We start from the raw sequence: 18087 nt of genomic DNA on the forward strand, positions 1-18087 counted from the left end.
GACACCCATAAACTTTTTTTATAGCTAAAAATTCTGAAATTTCTCCATCTCTCTCGATGGCTGTAGCTTAAGAATCACAACACCATAATAGCAAAATGAAACTAAGGCGACACTATGTTTCTCACTGGAAACCTTCTAGCAAGTAGCAACATTGCTTTTAACAACTTGCTACAACAGTTAATGCACCATGCAGGTAATCTAGGGGCTTTTCGGTAATGTTTCGTAATTGGTAATTTTATTTTTGTTTTCAACATTCAAAGTGTAATAATGTTCGATGTTTGACATAACAAAAAGACAGGCTTCATTATTACTATATCCCAAGGACTAGAGACTTGGACTTGAGTCAATCAAGGATTTATTTATTTTTTTCTAAGTTCATTTCATTTGATATAAATTATTTAAATTATATCAATTTGTGTTAATTTTATTCTTGAATTGAACTTTCTCAAATAATGTTAATTTTGAGTAAATATAACTTATATAATTAGTATAATCTATTTATAAAAATAGTATTAACAAACATATACTCATTGTTTTTATTATTTGCAATCATAACTCCTGAACAAGTATTACTGTTTTCTTTTTAAAACACATGATACACAAAATAATACCAAACATCTACATTAATTTAAAATACAACAACTTTAAAACATCATCTTTATTCTCATTTTTGTTTTGAGAAAATACTAATAGGAAGATAATACTAAAACACTTCCTCAAGGATATTCACATTACAGATCTCTACCATGAGATCTTTTTTATTTAAATTTGGGTGGTTTTTTTTTTTTTTTTGAAATCTAAATAGACCTGAAATTAGTATGAATTTTTAATAAAATTGAATATCAGAATTTGGATGATATGTTTTTTTTCTTTTGTCTGAATCGCTAAAAACAAATAATAAGTTTTTTTTTAACTTAAAAAATCTTAAAACTAATATTTTTACATTTATACCCTTACAAATTATAAATGTTAAAAAAATAACAAATGTCTCAAAAAGAATAAATAAGATAATATATTATCATAAAATAAGTTATATTCAATTGAATATAACTCTTTAATATTCTATATTATATATGTTAATCGATTTTATTATTGTTTATGATGCTTGTCTATGAAAAATATTCCTAAAAAATTATGAAGATAAATAATGCTAATTTGATGAAAATAAAAAGATAAAAATAACAATAGTATACTACTATGAGTGATGATACAGCCACAAACTTTTATACAAACTTATCTTGTACAAACTGACGCGGCATTAACTCATTAGTTGAATAAAAATATAAAATATAAAATAATAAAAATAAATCATGTGGGTCAAGTGATATTTAATTCAACCAATCTTATCATGCCACACGAGTTTGTACAAAATAAATTTGTACAAGAGTTTGTATGTATATCATTACTCTACTACTATATATTATCACAAGTTATATAGAGATGGACAATAATGCTAATTATTAAATTTTATTTAGGTAATGATGAAAATTAATTAATTAGATATGGATATTTTGGAGAATGTTTTTTAATGATATCATTTAGAATTTTTAAATTAAGCAAAAAGTTTAAAAAATTAGCTTAATGACTTAATGGTTGAAATTTTTTATTAAGTTAAAAAAATGACTTAACTAATTAAAATTAAGTCAATTAAGTCATTAAATAAAAAAAAAAACAAGTAGCCCTAGCAAAGCAAACTTTTCATTAGTTTTGAATTTTGATCACAATGTTTATGCTTTTATATTATAACGCATATGCATTAAAGTTTACATTTTTCTCTCTCTTTTTTAGCTAATTATTCATAATTAATTCAAACCCTATGTTTATAAAATGCCATCAAATGTCTCTATTACGGACTTGTCTTTGCACAGCCTATTTCAATGTTAACTGCACAACTTATTAATAATTCTATATGTTAAAAAAAAAAATCGATTCAAGTAATATATGCACTAACAGCTGACTCCTATAAGAACTAATGGTTTACCACCCGACCAATTGGTGGTTTCCGATTATTTTTAAGCTTAAGAAAAGAAAATAGATACTTCTTATTTTGTAAAATATTAAGTAGGAATTAATGAAGTTCATTAGTAAATAATCACTTTGGTTGGACATGACCAGTCGTTTACGTTAACCAAAAATAACCGACGATCAGTTGAGTTGGAGACCGCGAAAGTGTAGACTTTTTAATGACAATATGCGTAGAGATAAAAGACTCGACAGAGACGAAACGAGAATCGAAGGTTGAAGACTAGGCGGTTGAGTTGAGTTTCATAAAGAATAAAGATGGTGGCGTTATCTCTTTACAGAGGGAACCTTCACAGGGTCCCAGACGTGCCTCGTCGATGGCTAATGCCGGCAGCGAGAATCTCTTTCAAAGATTTCAAAACCCTTTTGAACCGCCGCAACAGAGCCCTCTCTCGCCTCCGCCAACACTCCCTCGCCGCCGGTAACGCCATCACTTCAAACCCTAATTCCAATTGTAAACAAGAAGACGAAGCCGTTAAACCTAATGGGTCGTCGCTTCAGGTTCAGTTAGATGAGGGTAAAGAGGGTAATTGTCGAGAGGAAGAACGAAATGTTAAAAATGAAGAGATCATGGATCGGGGGAAATTGGACGATGGAGATCGTTCGGAGAAACCGGAACCGGTCGATGATGCAGAGGTGGCAGCGGTTTTTAAGGTGGATGGTGATGAGAAACTGCAATCTTTGGATGTGGTTAAGAAAGCAGCTGAACCCGTTGAATCGGCTGACCCTGCGTCTAACCCTAATGTACAGGTATTTAGACATTGAAAGTTAAAAAAATAAATAAAAAACTTCACTCATTTTAAGTCATTTTATTGGACTCTTATTTTGAAAAAAAGAACCCTTTTTTTTGTTGGAGTTTGGTTTATTAATGAATATAAATCACCAAAATATTAATAAATCGAGAAGTAATTAATTTTAACTCTAGATATGTTTCGGAATTATTGTTAATGTGAATGTAAATGAGATAAAATTGTTTGATACTTTACGAGTGGCCTAGTTGATTTGGGTACTAGAATCATTTGGTTTTGAGCTTCATCTGGAAGAAAAATCCCAAAATGATTTTTAGGCCATGTGTTTTTGTTTCTTTTGGGCTGTTTTTGGTGATGGCTTGTATTTCTTTTGCTTGCTAGACAAGTAATAAACCGGATGTGCTATATGGTAAAGAGAAACGGAAAAAGGAAATCGAGGAGAAGCTGGAAACTTTGAATGCCAAAAAGCATAATCTAGTGCAAGCTCTGAAGCAAGTAAGTTTTGTTTTCATACTTTTCTTGTGTTAAGATGAAAATTTTTTGGAGCTAATTGTTGGTCTTTGGCAGCTATTGAATGCTGAGGAGGAACTAAAGAGACGTAATTGTACTCAAGGAATGGTGATTCGGCCTACTGGTCCACTTCAAGTGGATGTCACAAGTGAGTCTGGGTTGATGGCCAGACAGACTACACCTAGGACAGGCTCAGAGGCAAATCTTGTTGGCGACACAGAAGGGGCAGAAGCAGAAGATGCTTCAAACCAAAATGCTCACTCACGCCATATGCTCAGAATGAGCAGCATGTCTCCATCTTCAGAATCTCCTCTTAGAAGACCCACCATTCTTCAACATAATGTGGTAGCATACGTATCAATGACTATCATGCATGCTACTGCTTATCTGTTTGAAAATTTAGTGAAATGTCATGCATGCTACTGCTTATCTGTTTGAATCCGTCCCCCCTTTTTACTGCAGAATTGTAGTTAACATGATCATATATTGAAGGAACGGATTCCAACTGATCATTCTGTTTCCATAACTAGTGAAGTTTTCTTAGAACACTGTGACTGTATGATTGAGAGAATGATCAGATGGAATATCCGCTACTATCTAGGTTATAATGTTCTAAGAAAACTTCAATAGTTATGGAAACTTGGGCCTGCTATTCAGAAAAGCAGTATATACTACTATCTGGGTTCTATTAAATGGTATTACTTGGTAGCTTTTTGTTTAATTTATGAACTGCAAAATTTTTTAGTTCTGAATGTTGACGACAAATCTTACTGGAACAAATATTCATTTAGAGTCCTTAAAAATTTTTAATATTCCTCAATATACACATGCACGCATGGTTTTCATATATTGTCAATGTTTTGTATCTGTAAATTCTTGTATGAAACTGTGTCATGAAATGAAACATTGGATGAGTGTAAAGATTTATTAATTGCTGCCAGCTTTTCCATGTTACCCAAATCTTTTGAGTATGTGAGATCCATCATTCATTTATTTCGCTTGCATCTAGGTTCCACACCCTTCTCGAGCAAGTTTGGCAGTCACTGGTAGTCCATCGCGCTTTGCTCCTCCTGGCCATCAGGGGAATTCTGGGAATCTGCCCACGGTATGTGTTTCGGGCACAAATTATGTTGCATCCTCTCCTTCCCCTGCAGCATCAGGTGGCACATCCGTATTTAGAGATGCTCGACAGCCGAGTCCATGGAATTAGAAGCTATGCTCGACAACCAAGTCCATGGAATTAGAAGCTATGTGATTGCACCACTATGCTTTTCTGTACTTGAGGTTAGATATTGACGGTGATATAGATCTCCTGGGATCACATAGCATGCTGGATACCACTTCAACTATTATAACCTTACTCTAGAGGAATGAGAATGTACCCGTTGCAGTACCATGTTAGTTTGTCAGGTCAAGTACTGCTGGAACTCCAATCTCTTGAAGCCAAGTAATTGAATCTGAGTCTCAAAAGTTGCGAGAGTTGTAAATTCAATGTTGTTCCAGGCCATTACATAGCCCTGCTGTAGGTATGAGAGAATGAAGAAACGCAATGTATCTACATTTTGTACATTATTTTCTACATGTTCGATATGTTATAGCTGATTTGCTTTTCTTCTCAATGACAGACAAAACGTCTTATTGAAAAGGATTAAGAAAAGTCGTGGTATAGATTTTACAAAAGATTTGGTCTGGATAGACGTATGGGCCAGCACATGTTTGTGTTTGCCTTTCTTCCATTAATAATACAAAAATGAACTAAGCAAATTCATGAAGTATCACCACGAATGGGCAAATGGATATGGACCAAACAAAGTTCCTTGTGAAAATTGAAAACGATTGTACAAATTTGAGGATGAAACATAGGCGAGCCCCCACAGAGATTTTTTAGTCACTGGATTGATACTCGGACTGTTTCGATTACTACCTACTTGGCCGTTCAGCGACTGGTCACACTCAATCTCAGTAACTTTCGTAAGCAGCAAGCTTACAGTACAACCTAAACCATCCGATTGTTTCTTCAAATAGATAAAGTCAATGGTCAACAAATCACACACCTCCGTTACCTCCACTTCTTTAGCATGTTGGATATAATAAGAGCAAACAAAGAAAACAGCCGTTGGGCTTAGATCGCATCTATCTGATCTCACCACACAAGTCCCAATCCACGGAACCCCAGCATATCACTGGCCTAAGGCCCCTTCAAATTTACTATTCCAAATCCAACCCCAAAACAATTAGGCAAATTCCAAGTCTGCAACACAACAAACTACTCTGCCTACTGCTGCCTTCATCAGTTTTTTTTTTTTTCCTTCTTATCCCTAAACACCTCACCCAGCCAAAACAAAATAACACAAGCACGCTGCACGTTCATAGCATCAGCCCCAGACCCGCTTAACTCGTCCATGGATCCCACTCTCAAAAGGTCTAACACCAAAAGTATAATCAAAACCAAAACCAAAACCAGTCACCCGACAGAAACAAATTTAGATGCCCCTAGATCATCTAAACCTTTTTATTATATGAGCAATAACTGGTCAAGATTGAATCTTTACCGCAACGAAGCACGTGCATCTCAAAAACAAATCGTCAACCCACCTAGCAAAGACATCCATTTGCAAGCCAGAGCCATGACTGTTTCTGCCGACTCTGATATCTCCAGATTCTTGCTCAATAAACCAAGCAAGCAACAGCCCCAGAGAAAAGCTAAAGAGAGCAGAAGAACGACGGAAGCATCCAAAGAGGAGCTCAAGAAATCGGCGAAAGGAGGGTCGGTGAACAGTTTAAATATGGGGGCCTTCGATTGTGAAGAGGGACTTGAAAGTAAAAAATTAGTGTTTGTGAAGGATAAAGATGTGAAGAAGGATCTAGAACATGAAGTGAAAGATTTGAAGAGAGTTTCAGTTTCATTTGGAAGAAGGAGATCCTTCTGTGGCTCACGAGTGGAGTTGGCTGATGTTCTTGCAAGCTGTGGTGTGAAAATTGTTTCAGTTGATATGCCGCCATTTATGCAGATCCATGCTGTTGATTGTGCAAGAAAAACTTATGATAGCTTAGAAAAGTTCACTGCCAAAACCCTTGCACTCACTCTGAAGAAGGTAAGAACTTTCACTAATTTACATTTGTCACTTTTTTTTTTTTTTTAATAATGAGCTTTTGAGTGATAGCAAATTTTAATCTATGATTGTCAAGAATGTAAAGAGAAAAAATTATTATAGTTATTTTAATATTTTTTCTCACACTTAATACCTTAATATTATCTAATCTCTAAATTGGCTTATTATTTCTCTCAATTATAAATTATTTACTTATAGAAAAAAATTAATTTTTGTGTTATGTAAATAAGTAAATTTGATCTTTTTACATATAGTGATTACTTTTCAGAGAAAAAGAAATTCTTTATATATATATGTAAATTGTATTCTCAATTGTATTCTTATTTAAATAAGATGAGTTTAAAAATCTTTCAAAATAAAAAATATTTTTAAAAAATCTTGTTAAGAGAAAGTGGGGGGTGACCGTGTTTCTTAATAGACATTGAACTGAACTAATGAGTTTGTGGTCACGGCTGCGACTTTTCTGCAGGAGTTTGATGAGGTTTATGGGCCGGCATGGCACTGCATCGTGGGGACAAGTTTTGGTTCTTTCGTCACGCATTCAGTGGGTGGGTTTCTGTATTTTTCAATGGATCAAAAATTGTACATTCTTTTGTTTAAGACCACTGTACAGCGAGCTGATTGAAGCGCATGGCTTCATGTTAAAATATGCACCATTATCCCTCCTTACTCCGTGCACTTATTATATTTTGTTGACTTTTGATGATTTTTTTGGCCATCAAAGGTTTCTAGGCCATCGCAGGCTATGAGGTTAGGTTAGGTACTAATGAAAAAGCACTTCTACACTTCTAATTTATCATAGAGTAGTTTACTTTATTGTTTTAGTCTCCCTAGTAAGTAATTTTTGGGAATATTTAGCCGCTTGCATTATGTTGTATTTTATTGTATTAATTTTTTTTTTTTTATGTTAATTCATGTTTGACTAAAATTTTTAATTGAATTGTATTGTATTGCATCAGAATAATGGCTAATACAATAAAATGAACATAAAATAAATTCTTGTGAGTGGGACTATTAGCCCCCCTTCAAAATCTTTTTTAAACCTCTTTTTTAATTATATTTCATTTAATGCTAAAAGTACTATTTATCTAAATAAACACTATTTTTATTTATAAATTTTACAATTTCTAATAACTTTCTCACTCTTTCAGTCTTAATAATTATATTCCTCTCTTCAAACTTTCTTTATCATTTAATTTCTAAAAAAAATCTAAAAGAAAAAAGTAAGAAAAATCTTATCAAATATTAAATATTTTATGGGTCCAATACAATTTTACCGTACATGTAAACTTTGGGTGCAACAATTAGTTTGAAAATCCTTAAAAAATTATTTGTAGTGAGATAAAATTTTATTTAATTTATTTTCTCTCAATCTTGTATCCTAATTTTGTTGCTACATATATTACAAGAGTATTATTTTGTCTTAAAAAATTTGCTTCTTAAATTTAGATTATTCTAATGATTAAAAAAAATTATATTGTGCAAGCAAAATGAAATTGAAGAGAGAAAGAAAATATAAATGAGATTAAGATTCTATTTATATTTGTCCTTAAATATAATTATAATATCACAGGAGTTTTATAAAATCAAAGAAGGGGTTCTAATAGTCCAACTCATCTCTTATTTAGGTTGTAGTGCATTAAAATATTGTTCATATTTTACATTTTTATTATTTTACTTTTATTATTCAATAATTTATAATGAATTTATATTTATATTTAAATAAAATTTGATTTTGAACAATAATATTAACATAGAAAATGTAAATAAACCGCAAAAATTTAATAAATAAGTGATAATATATTAATTTACTTTTATAATATAAAATCATTCTAATTATTCAACTTTAAATATGTAAAAAGTATTTTAATTATTTAATTATTTACTGTCTACTAAAATACTAAACTTAAATTAAACAATTATATGTTAATATTATATTTTATTATAATATAATGTAACTTACCTTACACTATCATTTATATTATAATAACTAATATAAAAAAATTAAATTATGTAATAATATGATATTAAAATATTAAATTTTTTAAATCATGTTTTAATATTAACATAAATAATAACACAAAGTAATATTATATAAGTCCATATTACACCAAACATGATATTGTATATAATACACCAAACATAAATTTTTTAAATCATGTTTTAATATTAAGATAAATAATACCACAAAGTAATATTATATACGTTCATATTACACCAAACATGATATTGTATTATAACTTAATAGGATAAACCCTAATGTAATGTATCATAATGCAATAAGGCTAATACAATATAATACAATACAGTGTGCTGAACACACTCTTTTTATGTTTTTTATTTTTGCTAAAAAAAAATAGGAAATGAAAAATTTTACTTTTTTTTTTTAAAAAAAAAATTATTATTCAATTTCCATGATTTGGCAGTTTTAAATGATCTAATCTGTTAGACATTGCTTTTTATCATAACGTCCTTAAAGTTTGTTCTTTGTTCTTCTCATCATATATGATGAGGGAGCGGAATCGCTTGGTAGTCTGCAATTTAGAAGGTGAAGTTTCGTGATACAGAGTAGCATTGTGTTGTCGTTAACCACAGTTCCAGCAGGACCCTCATTAACAACAGATTGCAGAGAGGGTCCGCCACGTCAATGATTTCACGTTTCAATTCTGACTCTGACAACACGGTTGTTTCCTGCAAGGGCTTTTACTTTGGGAACTATGTCATGTTCATCCATCGTACACGTATTTGAGTGATGCTTGTACTGTAGCGGCAGCTCCAATCCTCATTTGAACGGCAAATTTCATGAGATGTTTCGTCTTATCTATGGCAGAGGTTTGTTATCCCTCGCTTTCTGTGATGCAAATGTAGCTGTGTATTTAGTTACTGTTCTTCCACAAGGAAAAATCCTTTGTAGGTCCATAAATGGAGCTCTGAAACCTTTAGATCAGCTGTTGCACCAGACCGTGTGAGTGTGATCGGCTCGTCTTGTTTCCTTTAGTGTTGCATCAATCAGGATCAAGATTTCTCAGATTTTAAACAATTTCAAGTGAATTGAGCTTTTAATCAATATAAGACGTGAGGCCTCAAAACACAATCAATGCCGAGTTAAGTCGAGTTCTAATGTTCTGTCATTGATGCAGTGGAGTCGCGAGGAGACTGTTACCAGACACTTCTGACGTACTATTTATTAGTTTAGCTCGAAGAATGAGTCCCTTTACTCTTCAGTCAACGACCCAATCAAAATCAAGCATTGAGTGGGGCACCTGGCTCTGCTGCTGGGGTTAGCTTAGCTCTCTGTTTGCCATAGCCTGTAACGTAACGTCGCTTTAAACAAACTGAGCTGGGCTCTGTGACTTAAGCCTGACCCATGACTTAAATAATGATTTCCAAAGCCTGGCCCAGCAGATCCAATGCTGGAGCCTGGACGTTCATTTTCTGCAAACTACGTCTGCCTAGTACCTTGCCTTCCCTATACGAAAACAAATGTCTACTCTTCTGGATACACAATAATTAAATGATTCGTCCCAGTTCATGTCTAATTTTTTTTTAATATTATATATTACAATCTACTGATATGTTCATGTTTGTACAAAAAAGAAAAAAAGAAAATTTTACAGGACCATGTCTATGTAACTCCACATTTTTGTAAATAGAGAGCTTGAAAGCCTAGTTTACCGCTTGACTGACATGTGATTTAAGGATTGCAGTTACTATATAGAGCTTGTTACCTTACATTATTATGTAAATGTAAGGTACATAACTGTCCTGCAACCGTTCGATAAAAATCCAACGGCTGTGAAAAAATAAGATTATGTTTCTTTATATTATTATAGCCGTTGGATTTTCATTAAACGGTTGTGGGTCAATTATGTACCTTACATAATAATGTAAGGTAATAAGGGCCGTTATTATATTTGTATAATCCCTATTTGAGCAACGGCGGCGCCACATTATGGCTGGCTTTTTAAAATTTACAAATTTAATTAGATATTGTCCCATTTTTAATTTGATTTATCATAAAAGTCCTTGCTAAAATTTAAAAATAACTAAAATATTAAGTATATATTTGTACACTTCCAATCCACTAAGAAAAAAGTTCATCGGGCCCTACTAACTCTCCTTGCTTAAAAAAAACAGAAACTACTTAACCTTACTGAGTTAATCCAAATGATTTTTCTTCAATGGATCTTATGGTACTTAAAATTCAACTTGACGTATACATTATGAAAGTAGGTTCTGATAACAAATTTTCAAAATTAAAAAGGATTGACAAGCTAAGAAGAAAAATAATTGATACTAAAAAGGATAAATTGTATTCATTAGTTTATTTATTGATTTTACTAGTCGTCATAACTTCAGTAAAAAAAAAAAAAATCAACTATGAATTTTGTGAAAAATCGAATGTGAAATCAAATAATTGAGTGATATTATTGTTGTATATATAGAAAATGTTTATTTTGTATTCTTAATGATAAAGTTATTCTTCAACATTTTTAACATATGAAAATAAGTCGAAGTCAATTATAAATATATTGAATGAATATGTTAATGAATATTTATTTTAATACTTGTTATTTATTGACTATTTGTAAATTATATTATTATTATTATTTAAATTAGCCCCCGATAGATTAAATTCCTGGCACCGCCATTGTATTTAAGCATTGGCTATATATAGTTCTATTATGCGGAAAACATAATTGAGGAATCTAATTTGAAAATTTGAATCATCCTACTTTCAATTTCTAAGGTAGCCAAATGTAGACATCTTATTTGGCATCACACAATGGCAAAGTTCTTATCAGAAAAGAAGATATTGTCCTAAAGTAGAGACGCTTTATCATTATTTATTTTTTTCTAAGTTTCAATGAGTTTTATCCAAAGTGACCCCGCTTCGTTTCATTTTCTTAATCACACTGTTAGTGTACGGGTGCACTAATAGTTTCCTCGACCTTGTTAGCTGGTAGTATTTGAGGCTGTTGTAGAATCCTTTTGCGATGGCAAATAAACAAATGCAGTTACAATAATTCTTCATCCAGCAATCAAACGAGACATTAAATGTTCATGATAATAACTTGTGTTCCTTCCACCTCGTTGGACTAAGCTTTATGATCTGCCACGTAAACTTGACATGACGGATCGATGTAACAGTGGAACTTACTCAGAAGGGGCACATCACTTTACCGACCCATTAGCATGTGGAATTTTTTCCGATTCAATGAGGTGGACAAGACGTGATGGTATTGCAAGGAAAATTTCACATCTTCAACCCAAAGACGAAAGTTTTGGATCACGTTTTTAAAACCCATCTGAGAAGAGAATGTCATGAAGTAAAGGCATGCATCGGCGTCACAATCCACTTGCTTTTGCTTTCTGGTACGAAGATGCATCGTTTCCTTTTGTTTTAGGGATGCAAACAGGACGCTTTCCAGTGATTAATTTTACTTGCTTAATTAGCCAAGTATACAATTTTTTGCTAGGCAAGTTAGGCGCAACAGTATGGCACTTCATATTTGTGACGAGCAAGAAGATACATAGAAAATTAATAAAGGGTTAAGCAGAAATTGATGTTTGTGCCTTAAGCTGAAAGCTTCTCTCAACTCTAATGCATAATATACGAAGCCGTCTTGATAAAACAAGTAGAAGGATATGTTTAAAGGACATTATTCATAACTAAGTTATTATACATGTCTCATAATTAAACCTAATTTTAGATTTTCATTTTGCTCCATCCACTCAAGAAATTCTCATTAATAAAGTGATATATATATATGATACTTAGGGAAGTTTAATCTAGCTGCCCATGATCTTTGGGAAGGTAATTGTTCCAAAACCAAAGTCACCTTTTACTTCAATTCTATTCACATAAATTTGCTTAAATGGTGATTTGCAGCTACATCATATGATGGTATACAGTTGAGTCATAAAAGAACATGGCATGTCATGTTAAATTATTAACAGAGTGATTTTTTTCCTCAAAAAATAATTAACTAGTATTAACCAAAAAAAAATTTACAATTTTGAACCAACGAGGTATTGGTTCAACTGGCGCCGGCTGAACCCCTTAGGTGGCTCGATTAGATTTGCTCCCCAGTTCGAGTCTCCTGAGAGTCCCTCTCTCATTGGCAGGGCTTTATTGGCACCCGACCCGAATCCAGAGTAATCGGACCCAATATAGTCGCCGGACATCGAATGGTTAAGACAAAAAAAAAAATTTACAATTTTGGCCACATAAAAGCAACTTCTTCTTTCTTTTTTTTTCGGTTAAAAAAGAAATTAAAATGTAGCAAATCATAATTGCTTTATTACAAAGAAAATAAAAAAAGGACAAGATGCCTAACCGGGTGTGATCTAACTGATGTTGTGCCTCCCCTCTTTGTACAGAGTACTTGCGGCGCGTGATCCCATGATTTCCATCTGCAATTTGGTATACTCTCTTGGGTGTATGAGAACTAAGTACTAGCTAAATTGCGAGTTGATGAGTCATCGAAATGGCCCTTCGTAAATGTGGCAAGTTCTTGAAGCGCGTACGGTGACTTATGTACTTACGAGAGTGATTCTAATATTACACCCCTTCGATCCTCCGAGAAAACCTCACTCAATTACCCTGCTCTGCTATAGTGCTACTCCCCACGTCTTCTTAAAAATCTATTAGCAAGTGAAGGTAAAAAGTCTTACAAAGTGCCTTGTGCGCACTGCGCACCGCAATTTTCATTTTCTCTCTGTTATATATAATTTGTAAAATTTTTCTTTCAACTTTTTTTTTTCTAATTCTGGATGGATATGTTTGAGCCCCCATTTCACACGTTTTTATTTTATTTTTTAATACAGTATTCCAATATGGAGATCTTGATAAAATTATAAAAAATAATTTAAGATGGGATTCAAAAATATTAATTGAAGAATAAGAACTAATGATAAGAAAAATTAAACTAAAATGGAAAAAAAACTAGAAAGCCCGGGGGCATAGTACGCACCCCCCGGGGTGCCTCCTGGCCAAGAAAATCACACTCGGACACAGACCAACCTCATCAGCAGTCTTACACAGTCACAGCTTTTTCTTTTCATCTCCATCTGCATCAACTTCAACCTTTAAAAATCACAAATTAAAAAGCCTTCACTCTCTATCTCTATCATCTGTCTCTATCTCCTAATCAACTTCTTAACTAACCCCATCATCTCAGTCAGTCACTCACTCACTCGCTCACAAACTCTCCAAAATCCAAACTTTCTCTCATCTACCAGGGGCCTCGAGTGCCTGGATCCGAATCCCAATCCGCCTTTTTAATGTACCCACCCGGGTCACTAAAATGGATCCTCCGCTTGTAAACGAGTCTTCCTTCTCTGCTGCCAACCCTTCATCCTACAGTTTGGCAGAGATTTGGCCTTTTCCAATCAACAATGGCGGTGCCGGTGATGCCGGTCTTCGAATGGGGAATATGGGTCATGGGTTCGGGGAAAGTTCGGCTCTCAGAGATGGGTCGATGGGGGAATCAACAGTGACTGAGCAGAGTGGTGGTGGGTGTGGCAGAAAGAGAAGGGATTTGAGCTCTGAAGATGAATCTTCTAAGATTGTTTCTACTACTAGTAGTGCCAATGACTTGGTACGTATAATTTTATTTTCCATTAACTTTTTAGTAAATTTATGGGGTGTTTGAATTTGTCTGGTGGTTAATTGAAAAAATAAAAGTAAGACAAAACATTAAAAAAAAAAAAAAAGGAGCGAGATTTTTGAGGGATGTGTTTTGTTTTGATTAGATTAAAGTTGAGAGAGCTGGGACAAGTATTTTGGATTGTTATGTTTAAGCTCCATTGCGGTTTTCTTGGAACATTTGAAGATTGATATTGACTTGAATCATACCTAATTAGAGAGCCTGCTTTTTAAGCAAATGATTGAGAGAAAGGAATTCTTTTTGTGATAATTGTTTGGTGTGGATTCAGTTTTGGGTCTGTACAAATCTGAATTAGTTTTTTTTTTTTTGGGTTTTTTTGACGCTCAATTGACGGGAGGATTTCCTTTCTTTCAAAGTTACCAGATATTTAGATTTTTAAGATTTGAGATTCTGGTTATTGTTCCTTTCTTCCTATTTGATTTATTAGTAAATGATTGAAATTAAAATAAAAGAAAGAAAAATTTGATTTAATATTGTTTAGCCTTTTTTTGTGTGTGTGTGGGTGGTGGGGGTAGAATAAGATGAATCAGAAATGGAAAGAAACAGTTATTAGGTTGACTCTCAGAATGTGGGTTTTTATGTTGGTGGAGCTCAGGTACATTGGCCATGATAATGATGGTTGATCTGTGTTCTGACTTTAGTATGGAGTGATTCAAGTTGGGTCTTTGTTCATATTATCATTTGATTCCATTTTGATTTTCAAGCTTTTATTTTCTGTTTATTGCAGAATGATTCAAATGGTAAATGGATGAAAACATCGGGATCAAAAAATGAAAATGGTTCAAAAGCTGAAGTGGAAGCAAGTTCTGCAGCTGGTAACAAGCCAGCTGAAAGTAGTAAACCCTCTGAGCCACCTAAAGACTATATTCATGTCAGAGCAAGAAGAGGCCAAGCTACTGATAGCCATAGTTTAGCAGAGAGAGTAATTCACTTCAGTCCTCTCGACCTGTCAATTACAAAAGATGAGGCTTCATGTGGTTAATAAACAGTTTTAATAGACAGCTATGGCCTATGAAATGTCGTCATTGTTGAATGTTCTCTTCTTTGTTTATTTTATTTTTTTGAACACTACTTTTCTTTTTTCAGCTATTCTATTTTGAAACACAGATGGTACAGCTACATAGTTTATTCAATTATGAAACATACTGCATAACATATGCGTAATCGTTTTGGCAGGCTAGACGAGAAAAAATTAGCGAGAGGATGAAGATTCTGCAGGATCTGGTCCCTGGATGCAATAAGGTATCTGATGTTATTGAACAACTTTTGTATCATATAATGCCAGTTCATGGTGTTATTTTAAATTACTGACCTCAAGACGGAAAATATAATGACTCCGGTTTATTTGCATTGTTGTAGATTTATTTTAAGTCCCCAATGAAAACATCTTTCAACTTAGTAATTTCTCTGAATGATTTGTTTATTTCAACAACAAGCAGGTTATTGGAAAAGCTCTTGTTCTCGATGAAATAATTAATTACATTCAGTCACTACAACGGCAGGTTGAGGTATGAATATCTATCTTATGTCTATTGCCACCGTAAGGCATTTTTGTCTCCTTTACACCATTTAACTTCTGCTTTATACATGACTTACTTCTGCAGTTCCTGTCAATGAAGTTAGAAGCTGTTAATTCAAGGATGAACTTGACTCCTACCATTGAAGGGTTTCATCCAAAAGATGTAAGTCTATCAATTTAATACCCAGAATCGTTCGATCTCGCATGAGTGTCATTGAACTCAAAACTACAACGTTTTGTAGTTGGGAAACCCATAGGATATGATATCATGGGCAAATGGCCCCACAATGTGAAGAACAGAAAGAATCAAGGAACAGCATACAACATAATGCTTGTTTTTCTTCCTGAATGCAAAAGTGGTGTGAAAGTTTGAGAAAATAATTCTGATTCTGCCAATTCATTTTTCAACTATTCTACGGCTATAATGTCCCTGTGTGAATTACTATTTGCAACGGAATTTTTCTTCTTACTGGCTATATAATAAGATTCAAGATATGTACATATAGCCTGTGCCATGAAATGATACTTTGAGTCTTGTGGGTATCCTCTTCATTTGACAGTTAACAATATATCATAATAGCCAATTATGTAGCAAATACAATGTTTTCTTGGAAATTCAGAGACAATTAATCCTTTGTTTTTGGTATTTTAGCTTGGTGAACAGGCATTTGATGCCACGGGAATGATATTCGGGTCACAAACAGCAAGAGAATATGCTCAAGGATCGCAACAGGATTGGCTGCATATGCAGGTTGGTGGAAGTTTTGAAAGGGCTACGTAGCTTTAAATGAACCTCATTGCATAATCGGTGGATTAAGCAGCAAGTTTAGTTCTGTTTGTTATCCTTACTCATTGGGGAAAGGTGCTGTTGGTTTCTTCCTACAAGCAAGGCCCTTCTTAAGTTTGTATTATTATATCATTTGTAGAAAATACATCTCATCTTCATGTGTATTATTTGACTGGATACTCTGTGCTCTATTTCTAAGTTTTTAAACAAATTTGTCTAGTGAATTCAGTTCTCAACTCTGTCAGAGAAGGATTTTGTTTCTTAAAGAAATATGTGCCATCTTTAGACAAATTTATCAATGAATCATCACCAGTATAATCAAACAATAACTAGAATGTAAACATAGAATCACCTTGATGGGTCCGCCTATGTTGCAACAGTTGCAACATACAACAACTTTTGTCATTTTGTGTTTGATTACACCACACTACCTTATATTTTCTGCAAAATTCAATAGCCACTAAACGTAACAAACTTTTACATATAAGTCCATTTTTGGAATAAAATGACATTTGAAAAGAATTTTAATTTATTATTATTATTATTATTATTAATATCATTATTAGGATTTTGCTATGTTACATTGAATGTACCATACACAACTAATAAGAACCACACAATTATGTGGGTCCCACAATTTGTGTGGTTCTTGTGAGTTGTGTATGGTACATTTAATGTAACATAGGGGCTCCCTCATTATTATTATATAAGATTATTTCTATTAAATTTTATTATTTTTATTTATTTTAATTATTATTATTTATGATTATTACTGTCATTATTATTATTAAAATTTATTTCTTTTATTATTTTAATTGTTATTATACTGTAATTAATTCATTAATATTAATATTTATCTTGTTATTATTAAAATTATTTTTATTAAAATATATTAACTTTATTATTTTTATTATTATTAATTATTGTTGTTATTACTATTATTATTAAAACTTATTAATAATTTTTATTATTATCATTTTTAATATTATTATTTCAGTTAATTTTGTTGTTATTATTGTTATTGTTAAATTTTTTAATTTTTTGTTTTAATTAACATTATTGTCATAATTATTATTTTTAGTTTTATTATTATTATTGTTTAATTATAATATATACAAATAATATTAGGGACACAATTAACAAATGGCATTTTAATAACTTATAATAGTCTATTCCAATTATAAAATAAAGTAAACACATAAATGAGAATGTTGTTCATTCCGATTCCCATTCCTATAGCTCAAGTAAATAACTTATTTTCATTCAAATTCCTTATTACAATTCTAGCTCATTTCAATTCTTATTTAATAAACGCACCATTAGAATGTATTTAGAACATAATATTGTATATTGTTATAATATTATTCACATTAATTTATTACTTACCTATGTTTGGAAGTTTTAAAAGTTAGATTGTAGCCAATTATATAATTCACTACAGTGTGCTAACTTTTGTCTTAATTGAAACATTAAATATATTTAAATTATATTTTTTATTTTTACTATGATAATTATAATATTAAAAATATATAATATTATATTTATATATTAATAATTAATATAAAAATAATAATTAATATATAATTATTAATAAATTTAAATAATGAGAGTAGATCTAGAAATGATAGTAATAATTAATAAATTACAAAATATTTATGAATTTGTGGAATAAATAAACGAGTATTAAACCATGCATTGTAATTACCTAATATTA

The 18087-nt window shown here is 32.2% G+C and overlaps 3 protein-coding genes across 5 annotated transcripts; all 3 read left to right on the plus strand.

Moving 5' to 3' along the window:
• Positions 1 to 1995: 1995 nt before the first annotated feature.
• On the plus strand, positions 1996 to 4900 carry LOC102623830 (uncharacterized). Of its 3 annotated transcripts, XM_052437486.1 has the most exons (5): positions 1998 to 2772; positions 3153 to 3266; positions 3339 to 3626; positions 4291 to 4476; positions 4511 to 4900. In XM_052437486.1, the coding sequence occupies exons 1-5, from the start codon at positions 2281 to 2283 to the stop codon at positions 4523 to 4525; spliced, it is 1095 nt and encodes a 364-aa protein (XP_052293446.1). In that variant the 5' UTR covers positions 1998 to 2280; the 3' UTR covers positions 4526 to 4900. The 3 variants fall into 3 exon arrangements, with proteins under 3 accessions (XP_006476708.2, XP_052293446.1, XP_006476707.2); XM_006476645.3 differs by having other exon boundaries at positions 1996 to 2772; positions 3339 to 3623; positions 4291 to 4900; XM_006476644.3 differs by having other exon boundaries at positions 2000 to 2772; positions 4291 to 4900.
• Positions 4901 to 5360: 460 nt separating this feature from the next.
• Positions 5361 to 7210, plus strand: LOC102623551 (uncharacterized). Its single transcript, XM_006476643.4, has 2 exons — positions 5361 to 6376; positions 6864 to 7210. The coding sequence occupies exons 1-2, from the start codon at positions 5684 to 5686 to the stop codon at positions 7017 to 7019; spliced, it is 849 nt and encodes a 282-aa protein (XP_006476706.2). The 5' UTR covers positions 5361 to 5683; the 3' UTR covers positions 7020 to 7210.
• Positions 7211 to 13340: 6130 nt separating this feature from the next.
• Positions 13341 to 16601, plus strand: LOC102623252 (transcription factor bHLH79). Its single transcript, XM_006476642.4, has 6 exons — positions 13341 to 13998; positions 14795 to 14989; positions 15244 to 15309; positions 15507 to 15575; positions 15672 to 15749; positions 16239 to 16601. Exons 1-6 carry the CDS (start codon positions 13705 to 13707, stop codon positions 16365 to 16367), a joined length of 831 nt encoding a protein of 276 aa, XP_006476705.2. The 5' UTR covers positions 13341 to 13704; the 3' UTR covers positions 16368 to 16601.
• The last annotated feature ends 1486 nt before the right edge of the window (positions 16602 to 18087 follow it).

The sequence above is a fragment of the Citrus sinensis genome, chromosome 3, assembly GCF_022201045.2.
Source record: "Citrus sinensis cultivar Valencia sweet orange chromosome 3, DVS_A1.0, whole genome shotgun sequence".
Lineage (NCBI taxonomy): Eukaryota > Viridiplantae > Streptophyta > Magnoliopsida > Sapindales > Rutaceae > Citrus > Citrus sinensis.

Bases quoted from the DNA above. Each gene is read 5' to 3' on its own strand.
- LOC102623551 (XM_006476643.4), top strand. From the start codon at position 5,684: ATGGATCCCACTCTCAAAAGGTCTAACACCAAAAGTATAATCAAAACC. The intron at 6,377-6,863 runs GTAAGAACTTTC...ACTTTTCTGCAG, and splicing joins TTGCACTCACTCTGAAGAAG to GAGTTTGATGAGGTTTATGG.
- LOC102623830 (XM_052437486.1), top strand. From the start codon at position 2,281: ATGGTGGCGTTATCTCTTTACAGAGGGAACCTTCACAGGGTCCCAGAC. The intron at 3,267-3,338 runs GTAAGTTTTGTT...GGTCTTTGGCAG, and splicing joins TAGTGCAAGCTCTGAAGCAA to CTATTGAATGCTGAGGAGGA. The intron at 3,627-4,290 runs GTAGCATACGTA...GCTTGCATCTAG, and splicing joins CCATTCTTCAACATAATGTG to GTTCCACACCCTTCTCGAGC.
- LOC102623252 (XM_006476642.4), top strand. From the start codon at position 13,705: ATGGATCCTCCGCTTGTAAACGAGTCTTCCTTCTCTGCTGCCAACCCT. The intron at 14,990-15,243 runs GTAATTCACTTC...TCGTTTTGGCAG, and splicing joins GCCATAGTTTAGCAGAGAGA to GCTAGACGAGAAAAAATTAG. The intron at 15,310-15,506 runs GTATCTGATGTT...AACAACAAGCAG, and splicing joins TGGTCCCTGGATGCAATAAG to GTTATTGGAAAAGCTCTTGT.